At 45.2% G+C, this 14835-nt stretch overlaps 1 protein-coding gene across 1 annotated transcript in view; it reads left to right on the forward strand.

Moving 5' to 3' along the window:
• ASB18 (ankyrin repeat and SOCS box containing 18) overlaps window positions 1–14835 on the forward strand; it is a 60858-nt gene that overhangs the window by 27641 nt on the left and 18382 nt on the right. Inside the window, exon 4 of the mRNA XM_045559278.1 lies at window positions 14030–14534. Within this exon, the coding sequence (XP_045415234.1) occupies window positions 14030–14534 (505 nt within the window). The remainder of the gene's footprint in view (window positions 1–14029; window positions 14535–14835) is intronic.

Genomic DNA, 14835 nt, shown 5'->3' on the forward strand with positions numbered 1-14835 from the left:
TTTCAATTTAAAATACTTCCTAATTTTCCTTTTGATTTTTTTCTTTGAATCATGGGTTATACAGAGGTATGTTATTTAGTTTTAAAATATGTGGGGATTTTCCAGCTATCTTTCTATTATTGATTTCTAATTTAATTCCATTGTGGTTAGAAAACTTACTCCTTTTAAATGTACTGAGACTTGTTTTATGATCCAAAGTATGTTCCACCTTGGTTAATGTTCTGTGTGCACTAAAAAAGAGTGTGTATTCTGTGGTGTTGGGCAGAGTGTTCTATAAATAACAATTAAGTCAAGTTGCCTGATAGTGCTGTTTGGCTTCTGTATCCTTGCTGATTTTGTTTGTACTTGTTTTACAAATCCTTGAAAGAAAGGTATTACATTCTCTGACTATAATTGTGGATTTGCCTATTTTTCCTTGCAGTTTTATCAGTTTGGGGATCAGGTATTTTGATGCTCTATTATAAGGTACATAAATGTTTAGCATTGTTATGTCCTCTTGAAGCAAGCTGACCCCTTTGCCATTGTTAAATGACCTTTTTATCTCTGGTAATATTCTCTGGTCTAAATTCTACTTTGATATTAAAATAGCCAGTCTAGTATCAATATGGCTTTGTTTTGATTAGTCTTAGCATGGTATACTTTTCCTATCTGCATTAGTTATCCATTGCTGTGTAACAAATCAGCACAAATTTGGAGACTTAAAACAACACACTTATTATCTCACAGTTTCTGTGACTCAGAAGTTTGGGCATGGCTTAGCTAGGTCTTCTGCATCTGGGTCTTTCACAAGACCACAATCTAGGTGACAACGGCACCTAGGGTCTCATCCAAAGGATCATCTGAGGAAGAATCTGCTGCCAAACTCATATGGTTATTGTCAGAATTCAATTCCTCTAGGACTATTAGACTGAGGGTCTCAGTTCCTTGCTAACTACTGGTGGAAGGCTATCCTCAGTTCCTTGTTGTCTTAGTCCATTCCTGCTACTATAACAAAATACCTGAGACTGGGATATTCATAAATAATGAAAATTTATTTCTCAGAGTCTGGAGGCTAAGAAGTTCAAGATCAAAGTGCCAACCGAATACATTGTCTGGTGAGAGCTTGCTCTCTGCTTCCAAGATTGCACCTGTTGTATCCTCACATGGCAGAAGGGGCAGGAGAGATGGAAGGGACAAACTCGCTGCCTTAAGCCAATGTCTAAGGGCATGACTACTGTCAACGATGGTGGAACCCTTGTGGCCTAATCACTTCCTAAAGGCCCCACCTCTTAATACTACTGCATTAGCTATTATGTTTCAACATGAATTTTGGGGAAACACAAACATTCAGACCATAGCACTTGCCACATGGACCTCTAATGTGGCAGCTTACATCATCAAAGTGTGTAAGTTAGGAAGACAATAGAGAATGTCTGCTAGCAAGATGGAAGCTACAATCTTTTGTAATCTATTCATTGAAATAACCTTCTATCACCTTTGCCGTAGTTTATTGGTTAGAATCAAATCAAAGTTCCCATTCACGCTCAAGGGGAAGGAATAAGAGCATGAATACCAGAAGGTGGGAATTATTGGGGGACCATGCTAGGGGCTGCCTACCCATTAACCTTTCACTTTTAACTTATTTATGTCTCTATTTTTTAAGTGAATTTCTTGTGGACAGATTATAATTGGGTCTTGCTTTTTTAATCCAGTCTGACAGTCTCTGCCTTTTAATTTGGTGTTTAGATAATTTATATTTAATGTGATTTTATATGGTTAGGTTCACAGCAAATATCTTGCTATCTTTTTCTATTTGGCACATCTGTTCTTTGTTCTCCTTATCTTCTTTTTCTTTTTTCTTCTATACTTAATATTTTTCAAAATCCCATTTTTCTCCTTTTGGGGGACTTATTAGATATAACATTTTGTTGTATTATTCTATTGGTACCTTTAGGGTTTATAGTATATATCTTTACTTTAGCACAGTGTACCTTCAAGTAATATTACAGTACTTCATGCGCATTATAAAAACCATATAACAGTATTTTCCATTTCTCTCCTCTGGCCTTTGTGCTATTGGTATCATACATTTTACATATACACATACATGTTAATATTTGTCCCATAATATATTGTTATTATTCTTGTTTAAACCATCAGTTATCTTTTAAATATACTGAAATACTAAGAAAAAATGTTATATTTACCCATGCTGTTATTATTTTCAGTTCCCTTCATTCCTTTGTGTAGATCTAAGACTCCATTTGGTATCATTTTTCTTCCTACTTAAAGGATGTTCTGTAATATTTCTTGTACTGTAGGTCTGCTGGTGATGAATGCTTTCAGTATTTGTATGTTTGAAAAAAATATTTATTAAACTTTAGTGTTTGAAAGGTATTTTTGCTGGGTAAAGAATTTTGGGTTGACAGTTTTTCATCCTCTGCCCCCCCCCCCAACCTCCTTCTTAGACACGACTCAACTGTCTTCCAACATGCATTTTTTAAGTGAGAAATTTACTATCCTCTTTTTCTTTGTTCTTTTGTACCTAAAGTATGCCTTCTTCTGGCTTTAAGATTTCCCCTTTATCACTGCTTTTAAGCAATTTGATAATGATATGCCTCAGTGTAATTTTCTTTGTGTTTCATGTGCACAGGATTTATTGAGTATCTTGGATCTGTGGAGATTTATACTTTTAATCAAATTTGGAAAAATGTTGGCAATTATTTCTTCACATCTTTTTCTGTACAACTCTTTCTCTCCTGCAGGGACGCCAACTGCATATACATTATACCACTTGCAGTTGTTCCACAGTTCAGTGATGCTCCCGCTGCTCAATTTGTTCAGATTTTTTTCTGTGATCTATTTATCTTTTCTTCTGAAATACCTGATCTACCATGAACCCCATACAGTGTATTTTTCATCTCAGACATTATAGTTTTCAACTTTAGAAGTCCAATCTTAGGTCTTTTTTATAGTTTCCATATTTTTATTTAACATGCTCAGTCTTTCCTCCAGCTTCTCAAACATATGGAATACGGTTATAACAACTCTTTGAACATCCCTGTCTACTAAATCTAACATGTGTGTCATTTCTGGGTCAGATTTGTTTGATTGTGTTTTCTCTTTATTTCACTGTGTGCTGGATATTTTTTTTTTTTTCTATTCCTATCAATATTCTTCATCTCTGCTCTGGGATGTAAAGTTACTTGGAAATAGTTTGATCCTTTTGGGTCCCGCTTTTGAGCTTTGTTAGTCAGAATTCAAGCAGTATTTAGTCTAAGATTAATTTTTTCCTCCACTACTGAGACAACACTCTTCTTAGTACTCTAATCCATGCCTCATTATTTATGAAGTTTTACGCTTTGGCTGCTGAGGACAGGCACTATTCCTGGACCTGTGCACACTATGGGCACTGTTCTCCCGAATCCTTTCAGGTGGTTCTTCCTACAGCCTTAACTAGTTTCCTCATATGTATATACTTGTTAGTACTCAGCTGGATACCCAAGGGGGCCCTCTGCAAAGTTCTTTCTGTGTGGAGCTCTCACCACTCCACCCTGCCCCACAAACCCAGCTGCCTTGGCCTCCCTGGACATCCAGCTCCATCGCCTCAACTCAGAGAGTTCACCAGGCTCTGCCTGGGTCCTCTTCATAGCACTCCAGTCTGGGAGCCCAGAGGTCCTTTGGGAGGTTGAGAAATTCAATTTTGCCAATCATAGTAGGGAGCGAGCTCAAACTTTGTGACCCAGGGTCTCAAATTGTTTCTGTCCTTAGCTGCAAGCATTCTTTACTCTCCACTGGGAGGTTTTCTTTCTAATATTAATTAAACATGGAGTTAATTTCTTGTATTCACTTCCAATTTTTGTTCTTGACTCATTTGGTGGATGATTTGCTGAGGTATACAAAGATGTTGTCTTGTGAGAAGGTTATAGAAATTCCATCTACTTTTGACATACACAGCTCCAAGCTCAATCAGTAATGACTCCGTTCCTGCAAGCATTAAATCACCAGTTATTGAACCCTGGAAGGTGCTGAGGCTGTGCTGCCCTCAACGTGCTTGCAGTTTCAGGGGACAGGAAGGTACAGCAGCGTTCTAAACACTGGGCCAGAAATGCATAGAATATACTATGTGCATGGGGTGAGAGCGAGGACTGGTGGATTTCTACTGAAAAATTTCTAGGACAGAAAGACACATCAGCTTTATTAAAGGACATAAGCCAAACAATTATTTGCAAAAGTCTTTCTATATACTAATACAGCAGGCAAAATTATTAATCAATTGTACATTGATTGCATTCAGTTTTGATCATATTTTTATACCAAAGAATTTTACATCTCTGCAAATTTTGCCACATTGAAACCTGAGTTGAATCTCAAGTCCAACACTTACTAGCTGTGCAACACTGGGCAAATTATTTAATTTTTCTGTGTCTCCGTGCTCTTATTTGTAAAATAGGGCTAATAACTGAGCATAGTACATAGGATAGTTGTGAGGATTAAAGGAATTAATATAGGTTAAATGCTTCCAGGAGCACCTGGCAGATAGTAAGAATTATGTAGGTGCCGACTGCAATTGTGGGAGCCTCGTGTATAATCACTGCATTTGTTTTATGGGAATTGAAACAATATTTCACCATTTTGAGTTAATTTGGGAGCTTGTTGTTTCTTTTCTTTATCTCCATATTTGCTGATCAACTATGATTTATTTGCTGTAATGTGCTTAGTCAAGAATATAAGTCCCAATTATAGCATATTCCCATGGAAAATATAACCCATTTAATGATATTCTATTTCTAAGTATATACCTTTGTCCCCCACCCCCAAAAAGGCATCCCTGTATTTACTTTCGTTCAAAGTTAAGTTCTCTGCATGCAACATGGTATTCTGGATTGGATCCTAGAAAAGAACATGAACACGAGTGGGAAAACTGGTAAAGTACAATAAAAGTCTGCAGCCTTGTTAACCGACTTGTAATGATAGTAATTTCTTAACTCTGACAAATGAACCGTAATTATATGTTAACCTTAGAGGAAACGGGTAAAGGGTATTCAGGAACTCTCTGTACTATCTTTGCAACTTTTCTGAAAATCTAAAATAATTTTAAAATAAAAAGGTTTTAAAAAATCAAGTTTGCTTCATACCTTGGGCCCCAATCCCCCACATTACAGTATTTTATATATATATATATGTGTGTGTGTATATGTGTATATATATATATATTGCTTTTTACTAAGAAATGAGAATGCAGCACGTACTCAGAGCACAAAATAAACACAAAATACGGCAAATCCTGACAATAACCCTTAAGATACCCACCAAGCTTCCATCTGGCACGGTGAGGCGCCGGGCCCACGTGCAGACCGTCAGGCTACTCAGCTTATACGATGATGTCCGTAGAAACCAATTTCCTGGCTTCAGCTGATTTTTAAAAAATCATACAGATACAGGACATTGTTTAATAAGGACTTTTTTAAATGTATTTGTATTAAAGTAGGGATTTTTTTCAAATCTCTTTTCTTCTGTCTTCGTCTTCCTCCTTCTCTTTCTTCTTTTTTGTCTCATTTTTCTCTTCTTTGTGTCTCTACGGGACTCCTTCTCTTTGGCTGTTTAATTTGACGGTCCTGGCTTATTTAAATCCTGGTGATTGGGGGAAAGTTGAAGATGACTGATGAACAGACCAGAAGTTCAGGCGGAACTGTGCGACAGCTGACTTAGAGCCCCTCCACTGTCAGTGATTGTCACGGAACACGCTGGCGGAGCCACTGAACACCTCTACAATAACACGGCCAACTACCTTGAAGGATAAAAAGTTAATAGATGTCAGAAAGGGCTTGAGGCTCCGACCAGGGCTTTTCAGCTCCAAAGAGTCCCCCTAAAGTTAGACTCTGAGGAGGTCTGGCTTCGGGTAGTATAAACATTATCACTTTGACAAGAAAGAGCTACTTTCTCCAGAATCTTTTTATACATAGTAGATTTTAGGTCATCCTTAATTTTTTTACCTCACAGTAGAGAGGGGGTCGTTGACCTACATACAGAGCCATTTCATTTTCCTACTCCTGATGACAATGGTCTCCACACCTGGGGACCCCGTTCTGCTCCATCCCCTTTTAGCTGGCGATTCACCGTGGGCACAGGACTTGAAAACCTTTGAGTCTCTGAGTTCCTGGGATTAAAAAAAAAAAAAATTATCTGTGCTTCCTTCCAACCAGCAAGCTTCAGGATTCAGAATTCAACACACAAAAAGGGATATCAGAGCTTTAATCTAGGAGCTTTTTGAAGAGATTTTCCCAAAAAGAAAAGTTCCAGTAAAGTTACTGTGTTCACCACATTAGCGGCCCGCATGCCAGCCTCGCCCTGTTTATTACCAGCTCTCTCTCCTCGGCTCTTCTTTTTACTCTGAGATAATTAAAATGAAGAAAGCATTTGTTGAGGCCCTATTCTTTTTCTTGTCTGTAGCCGTCTCGATTTAAAAAAAAGTGAGGGTGACTTGCTTCCTTCATGGAGCATGTTAGTAAAAAGCATGCAAGTCTACTCTTTTGTCCCTGTTGTGTCGATTTGACTACATAAAAAATAATTTATATGCTCGAGTCGGACCTGTGAGGGCAGCTGATTGTCCTGGGGTGGAGGGACCCTGCAGACTCCACCCAATAACAGGAGGCTCACCTGCCGGAGATGCCAGGCTCACAGGCATCGATACGTAATCCAGAAGACAGTCTGCTCTCTCCACGTCCCAGATAAGTGACTGATTCATCGTTCAAGCAGAGAGAAGAAAAAAAACATAGTCTTGTTCAACAGGAGTTTAAGGCATCTTGAGGTTTATTGAAGAACAAGGAGTCGGAGAGGGGAGGCCCCCACTGGATGATGTATTTGCACAACTTCCCACACACCCGAGCATTTGTGAATGGCTTTTTCCTACAGTCCTCCCAGGCCTGCAGGGCCTGGTCACTTTCAGTCTACAGATTAGAAAACTGAGGCTCATCTCTGAGGAAAAACCAATGTTTTTCCAGTAAAGTGGCACACATGGAAATGGGCAAAGCCAGGACCCAAAGCCAAGGGCTGTGATAAACTGTCTCTCCTTTGTTAACCGAATTTCCCCCCCAAATCTGTCTATAATCAGGAAGTAGCTCCACTTATCTCTAATCACCTCCTTCTAAACATGTTCCATTACAGGTGTGCCCCCTTCCCTGCCCCTTGGTGGCCTCCCAGCAGATTCCTCAGCTTTCCGATCACTTGCCAAGTCCCATTTTAACACTGAAATGCCAGTCCAGGCCAAATCAAAATGTTATCCTCTGGGCAAAAGCCTTGATCAGACACTTCATGAAAGATACACAGATGGCCAATAAGCAAATGAAAAGGTGCTTAACATCATTAATCATCAAGGAATGGCAAATTAAACCACAATGAAATGTTCACCATTTCTCACTCATTAGAATGGCTCAAAACAACAAAATCTGACAACACCAAATGTTGGCAAAAATGTGGAGCAACTAGAACTCTCATACATTGTTGTTGGGTAAAATGATATAATCTCTTTGGAAAACTGGCAGTTTCTTAAATATATACCTATAAGCAATTCTACTTCTAGGTATTTAGCTAAGAAAGATGAAAACTTACGTCCACAAGAAGACTTATGCAAAAATGTTCATAGCAGCTTTACCCATAATAGTCAAAAAATGGATACACCCAACTGTCCATCAGTATCAATGGGGAAATGGATTTGAAATGTGGTATATCCACACAACTGAGTGCGACTCAGCAATAAGAAAAGAATGAGTTACCCTGTACATGCAGCAGTATGGATGGATGCCAAAAACCATTCTTTGAGAAAAAGAAGCCAGACACAAAAAAGTAGAAAATTTCAGAAAAGGTAAAACTAACCTACAGTGAAAGAAGTCAGAACAGTGGTTGCCTGGGTGATGACTGACTGGTAGTAAACACAAGAGAACTTCTTGGCGAGATGGAAATATTCTATATCTTGAGTGGGGCATTGGTTACACAGGTATATTCCTTTGTCAAAATTCATTTATTTGTACTCTTAAGATCTGCACATTTCTTTGTATGTAAATTTGACCTTAAAAATACATACATACAACTTTTCTCTCATCCAATTCACAGCTCCCCCCACCTTACCCCTACCCTGCCCAAGAAGAGGGTAGAGTCTTTTCTTTCCCTTTCTGTCCTTTTTCTCCCCTCTCACTCTGTTGCTCCTGGGTCTTCCTGTTCATCCAGTGTCTGGGACCAGGGGAGGAGAGAAGGTGAGGAAGGGACACCAGTGAAGCTTCCAGAAAGTCAGATGCTGCTTACTGGGCATGTGGGGCAAACGGTGGAACTAGCGTTGCCCATCTTGGTTACTAAATCATTTTTCAGCTTGCCAAGGTGCAGCGTTCCATTCAAAATCAAGGGAGAATTTGCCCAAATTATCATCATCTACCACAATCATCCAACACTTCAGAAAACCATAAAATGGCAGCCATTGCTCCAGGGGAAGTTGTGATGGTAGAAATGGTGAACCAGTCTCTCAGTGTCCCCACCACCCTGAAGGGTGTGTCCATTCACATCAGCCATTTCATTTCAGTTGTAAACGTCTATGCACCACAGTTTCATAGCTTAGTGTCCTGGGAGAAAGGGAGGGAGAAGAAGGCACGGAACAGAAAGGGGGCGGATGGCAGGTCCCCAAAGGAGAACCTCAGCAGAAGGTCCTGGGAAATAAAGTGGAACTGCTCCTCCTCCCCAAGATCAAAGTCTCGGGGCTGCAGCTCCCCCGTCCTTCATTCGGAGCCAGCTGGGGAATCGGTCCACAGGAGGGAACCTTCCTGCAGCAGCTTCATTAGAAAACGAGGCTGTGTTTGTCTCCCAGGTCTTTCCCCCTGCCTCTGCCCACCCCGGGCTGGCACATACCCAGCTCCCAACGGCCCTTCTGCCCCCACCCAGCACCCAGCCTTGAGGCTCCAGCCACCCTTCCCCTGGGATGTGTCTCCAGCCCATCTGCCTCTGTGTCAACTCCACACAGGCAAAGTCGCAGTAACAGTGATTCAACAAGACGAGCTCATAACACCCATTACCCTCACTGAGCACATTGTTCAGCGTTAAAGCCCTTCTGTCTGTCAGAAGGGATTGTAGCAGCAGTCATGTGAGCAGAATGGTAAAGGGCATGTCGGCAGCGTCCAAGGACTCGGGCGACGTCCAGCGAGAGCCACCGCTGCTCAGAGACAAATGCTGAACATCTCCAACAAAGTGGACATAAAGCAACGTCCTTTTCTCCCCCCACACAAAAATTAAGTGATGTTTGAATCTTGAATTTAGCCTTCTTTTTAGTAGTTCTTTGTCATTGTTGTGACATTGCTTGTACAGTATCGTTTGCTGGTGGTTGTTGACTCATCGTATTACCCAGTGGTGGCTGGAGTTCAGATCCCAAGCAGGATGTGCTGACAGTGAGGCCACCAGCATCTTCCCGGTCCCTACCTGTTAGACCACTACTTAAACTCAAAGACTAAGTCCTCACCAAAAACCAGGGAGAGCGGACTCCACCGTGCAGGGTAGCTGGGAGGACTGGGTAAGAACGGGGATACGGTGCCACCCCATCACGAGGTCCACGGGCAGGCTGACCCCTCCCTTGTCCAGCCCTCAGTGCAGGGTCAGTGAGTCTGGCCAGGAGCTCCCGTGGAGCGCTAACAGAGTAAACACTCCTCTCTGCCTTGAAAGGAGCATGGGGCGAATGGATGAATGAATGAAAAAAGTGCAGCAATGACCTGTGGAAATGCCTAGAACAGTGCCTGGCTCATAGTAGGTGCTCGACAAACAACACCAGTGGAAGGGGCAGCAGGTGGGTGGTACGACAGAGGCTTGGAAGCCACACAGCACAGTCAAGGCCTCTGCTTTGCCACTTCCTGGCCGTATGGCCTTATGCCAGTTGTTGGTCTTCTTTTAGACCTCAGTTTCTCCAACTATAAATTCCACCTACAATGCGGAGTTGTTGCAAGGACTAAAGATAACAATAACATTTGTTAGAAAAAAAAAAAAAATACCAAGTACTGGGGAATCCAAAAGACCTTCCAGCCCAGACCCAGGAGACAGTGAAGTACCAGTTTGAGGGCTCTGTATAAATAGGGTGAATGGGCGGCAGGGAAGATGGGATGAGGAAACCTGGAGAAGGGCGTCTGGGGGGGGCGCACAGGGAGCATGAAGCTTGGCAGGCGGGTGGGGCACAGGTAGGAGCAGGTGGGTAAAGGGAGAGGCGAACGTTGGGAAGCCCAGACTGAGGCCTTCGGACCTCGCTCCAGGCACGACTATGCTCCGGAAGATGCTGGAGGGTGGACGGGAGCAGTGGGGGGCGAGGGAGGGGGCGGTGGCCCGAGTCCTACTTCCCCCTTTAGAAATGAATTAAAATGACATTGATTCAACAGCCCTTGATGGGCTCATCTCTATTAACTCCTGCCTTTTGGCTCAAGTTACTCTTCTTTGTACTGTCAACCTTGGGCTCCTGTAGCAGCCTGTCACCACAGTCATTATCAAAGACAGGGATGAGGGATCTGGGGGTGTGTCTGTCCAAGTTGCTTCATATCAGAGGCTGTTGAGACAACACGATGTCTCCTTAATCGCTATGAGACAGAGACAAAGTCGTTCTGACATCTTCAGATGGGAATTCTACCCTTGGTTCCCGACGGCGACTGCTCTACACTGACCCTGGGCCTTCCTGACTTTTGCCTGTGATCAGGGTTGCAGGAAACCAGCTCACGAAGTCTCACCTAGGAGGTTATAAAGGGCTCAGCCAAGGCTAGGTTCCCCTGCACAGGCCTGCAAAGACTGGGCCATTTCTCCTCGGACTGAGGATACTGACACATACAGATCACTGAAATGATGAACAGTGCTTCAAGGATGGGCCTGGGTCCTGGGTCCCAGTCTGAGAGTCCCCAAGGCTGTTATTCATTTCCCTGCTTATCACTGGTGACTCGTACCCAGCCCAGCCTTCTCCTCTACTCACCTTCTCGTGGGCCTGGCCGTACACCCTTTCCAAGACCACTGCTTACGCCTGAACCGATCAACGGGAAACTCGAGAGTATTCTGGGAACCCAGAAAGCTAAGGGGACATTCTTAGCATCCATGAGCTGTTGCTGGGGCTGGTGGGGGATGGTTTTGTTACTAATAACCTCTCTTGGTGTTCTTATATCAAACTATAACTCAACTTAGTCTGGAAAATTTGAAAATACAGGCAGGCAAAAAAGAAATAAAAGCCCCCCACATCCCATCATCCAGAGATAAACACACATTGCCCTATCAGTTCCTAGGCTTTCTTTCTATGCATATAGATATATTTGTGCTTTTTCTAAATAGGGCCATATAGTGCTGTTTTGCAACCTGGTCTTTTCACAGACCCACTGTAAATACCTTTCCATGCCATTAAATAAGCTCTTGCACCTTCGTCTTTAATGACCGCCAGCGTGTGCCCGCCAGACATGCCCCAGTCAGCTTGTTGTGCTGTTTCTTTCTCACGCCTGTGGTCCTGCAACTCAAACCATTGCCCACTGTAAGAAAGTGCCAAGGTTTAGCCAATTAGAAGCTCTTCATTAAAAATGAAAAGGGCATCTGCAGCCCTCCAGAGGGTGGGCCAGCATCCTCATTCTTCTGAAAAGTGTCCGTGTTGCAAACAGCAACCTGGCCATTAGCCAGTTAGGCTGTACACGTGGCAGAGAGGACTGGCTGTATTTCCCTGTGGACTTCTTTACAGAGGCTGAGCTGCTTACAAAAAAAAGAAAGAAAGAAAGTAGAAGAAGATGTTTGGTAATTGTTTGCAAGCGCACACAGGCTCGGTGGCAAAATGAGACGGAACCCTTGATTTCTAACCTCCTGCTGCACTGTTCAAAATTTCTCCCAGAGAGGCAAGTGGGAAGCAAAGTGAAGCACTCTGATTGTAAAATTTGCATTCTCTCTTAGCTGGTTATTGTCCCAAAGGACATTTCACATCAAACTGTACTTGTTTGTAAAGATCTTTCACCCAAGGCAGACTACTTCTCAAGATACTGCTGACATATAAGCTAGAGAAACACAAAGAAAGAAATAAAAATACTGACAGCTGCTAGGTAAAAATATAAATGGATTTAAGGACAGCTGCTGTCAGCTCTGAAAGCCTCAGTGGATGAACTCTATCAGAGCCCCAGTTAGGTAAATAATCAGGAAAACAACAGCAACAGGGAGGAAAGCAGAAAGATGTTAATTAAGGAAATGCGTTTGTTCAGCATACTTTTAGACAATAGCAGTAGTGGGCCAGGCGCTGAGAATCAGAGATAGATAAACTCCCATTTCTATGCTCAAGGAGCCAACGGTCTAAGACAGGAGTCAAAGGTGCCAACAAACATTTGAAATACACCATGACAAACATTGCACCCAGGCACGTGTGTACAAGGCATGTGACAACAGAGGTGTGAGCCCTCTGCCTGGTGGCACTGGGGACGCTTCCTAGAGGAAGGAAAGATAGAAACGTCCAGGCTATCGTGTGAGACAGGGTGTCCCAGGAAGGGGCACACCCAAGGCAAGGGGGCATGAAATAGCAAGTGTGTTCTAAAAACCACACCTGGTCAGGTAGGATTGAAGCATAGGGGTGGGGCCTCAGGAGGTGAAACTGGTGGGCCCATGGGAGCTGGATCATGCTGTGTCCTGTGTCCTGTGTCCTAGGGAAAGGGACGTGGCTTTATCCAGCAGGAGTAGATTGCTGGGAGGGAGGAGAGTAGACACTGGAGGGAGCATGAGGACCACGCTCAGCATCAGGAGTGGCTACTCACTAAACACCAAGGATGCAGAGCTGGCCTACAGCTGCACAGTCTCCGCTGAAGGGCCCTGAGGCCCAGCCAGCCTCGTGAATGGTGCTGCCTCCAACAGGGCTCTGCGGGCACATGGAGAAGAGGGGCAGACGACAGCTGGATTCCAGGGGAAGACTTGGCCATTTGAGTAGGGGTTGCCCATTGTCCTCTCCACTCCAGGAGACTGAGGGTGTGGATGAGAAAGTGACTGCCCCACTGCCCAGGTGGGGAATGAAGCCAGGAAGGGCTGAGACGGATAAGGGGTCAAAGACTCAGGTCTCCAAGGAGCAGAGATGACCAGTAACCAACAGGTGTGGGTGAGCTCGAGGGGAAGGAGGCTGTGGTCTGAAGTCAGACTCCAAAGCTGATGGCAGTGAAGCAGAGGTGACCAAGGACGAATAAGCAAGGCTTGCCTCCCCGTCTCACCAAAGCTGAGCGGTTTCCAGGAGAGGTACAAGCGGCTGGAAACAGCCTGACCCTCTAAGGGCCTCTCCCTAAACCATGCCTGCCAGACCCTTAACCTCCAGGCACGACAAAGCGCCCAGGTCACCAGTGCCTGGAGCACTACCATTTGGACCACATCACCTTCCCAAGGAGCACCGAACAGTTACAATTTTGTCATAAGTTATGACTCTGCATGTGGATTCTTACGGCAGGTCGCTGGCTGTTTCCACCATTTGGTAACCAGTGGGGCTCGTGGCCTCAGTGTTTGCCATAATCTCATTCTTAACTTAGTGTTTTTCTTCTTCTAATCTTTATTGAGGTTTTTCTTTTTAAGATGTACACAGTTTCAAGGTGCACGAGATAATTTAATACATTGATATAATTTGTAAACATAAAATCAGTGTACTTGGGACAGCCGTCGCTTTAAACATTTGCATGAGTCTAGCTGTTTTGGAATGTACAATGGGCTACTGTAAACTATAGTCACCCTACTGATCTAACACTAGGTCTTATTTCTTCTATCAAACCCTATATTCGTGCCTATTAATCAACTTCCCTTCGATCCCCCGCCCTCTGGTAACCACCAATCTATCTTCATGAGATGCCCATTTTTAGCTCCCACATGAGAACACGCCAAGTCACTTTCCAGCCTTGACACGGAGACCCGAACTCGTGTGCTTTCACTCGGGGTCACCCTCGACCTTTTAGGAAGCCCACTCGCCCGATAAACGCCAGCCACGGCGCAGCCGTCGGGGGTGCGGGATGCGGGGTGCAGGTTGTCCCCAGGCGCGCGGTGACCCTTGGCCTCCCCGCAGGTGCGCGCAGGCGCTGCTGGAGCACGGCGCCTCGGTGCAGCGCGCGGGCGGCGCGGGCCGGGACACGCCGCTGCACGTGGCGGCGCAGCGCGGCCTGGACGAGCACGCGCGCCTCTACTTGGGCCACGGAGCGCTAGTGGACGCGAGGAACGGCCGCGGCGAGACGGCCCTGAGCGCGGCGTGCGGCGCGGCCCTGCGGCCCGACGAGCACACGCGCTGCCTGCGCCTGTGCGCGCTGCTGCTGCGGCGGGGCGCGGCGGCGGACGCGCGCGACGAGGACGAGCGCAGCCCGCTGCACAAGGCTTGCGGCCACGCGCGGCACGGCCTGGCGCGCCTCCTGCTGCGGCACGGCGCCGACGCGAGCGCGCTCGACTACGGGGGCGCCTCGCCGCTGGCCCGCGCGCTGCAGACGGCCGCCTGCGCGCCCGAGAACGCGCCGCAGCGCACCGTGCAGGCGCTGCTCAACCACGGCTCCCCCACCGTGTGGCCCGACGCCTTCGCCAAGGTAAGGCGGGACCCCGCGGGCTGGCATGCGCCACAGGTGGCCGAGGAGCGCCCCGGAGCTTGACAGCGCAGGGACTCGGCCTGTGGGGCCCGGGATGCATGCTGCTCTCAGCGCCCCTTGAGCACCTGTTAAAATGCAAATCAGGATCCAGGGGGTCGGGGTGGGAGATTCTGCATTCCTAAGAAGCTCCTGGGTGAGGCCTAGGCTACTGCCTGGGTGAGCCCACTTTGAGGAGCAAGGGCCTAGAGGCCTTCTGGTTAGAGTCACCAGAAAATTAAGACGTTGGATGTCAGTGAGCATA

Source organism: Lemur catta, chromosome 8 (assembly GCF_020740605.2).
Source record: "Lemur catta isolate mLemCat1 chromosome 8, mLemCat1.pri, whole genome shotgun sequence".
NCBI classification, from domain to species: Eukaryota; Metazoa; Chordata; class Mammalia; order Primates; family Lemuridae; genus Lemur; species Lemur catta.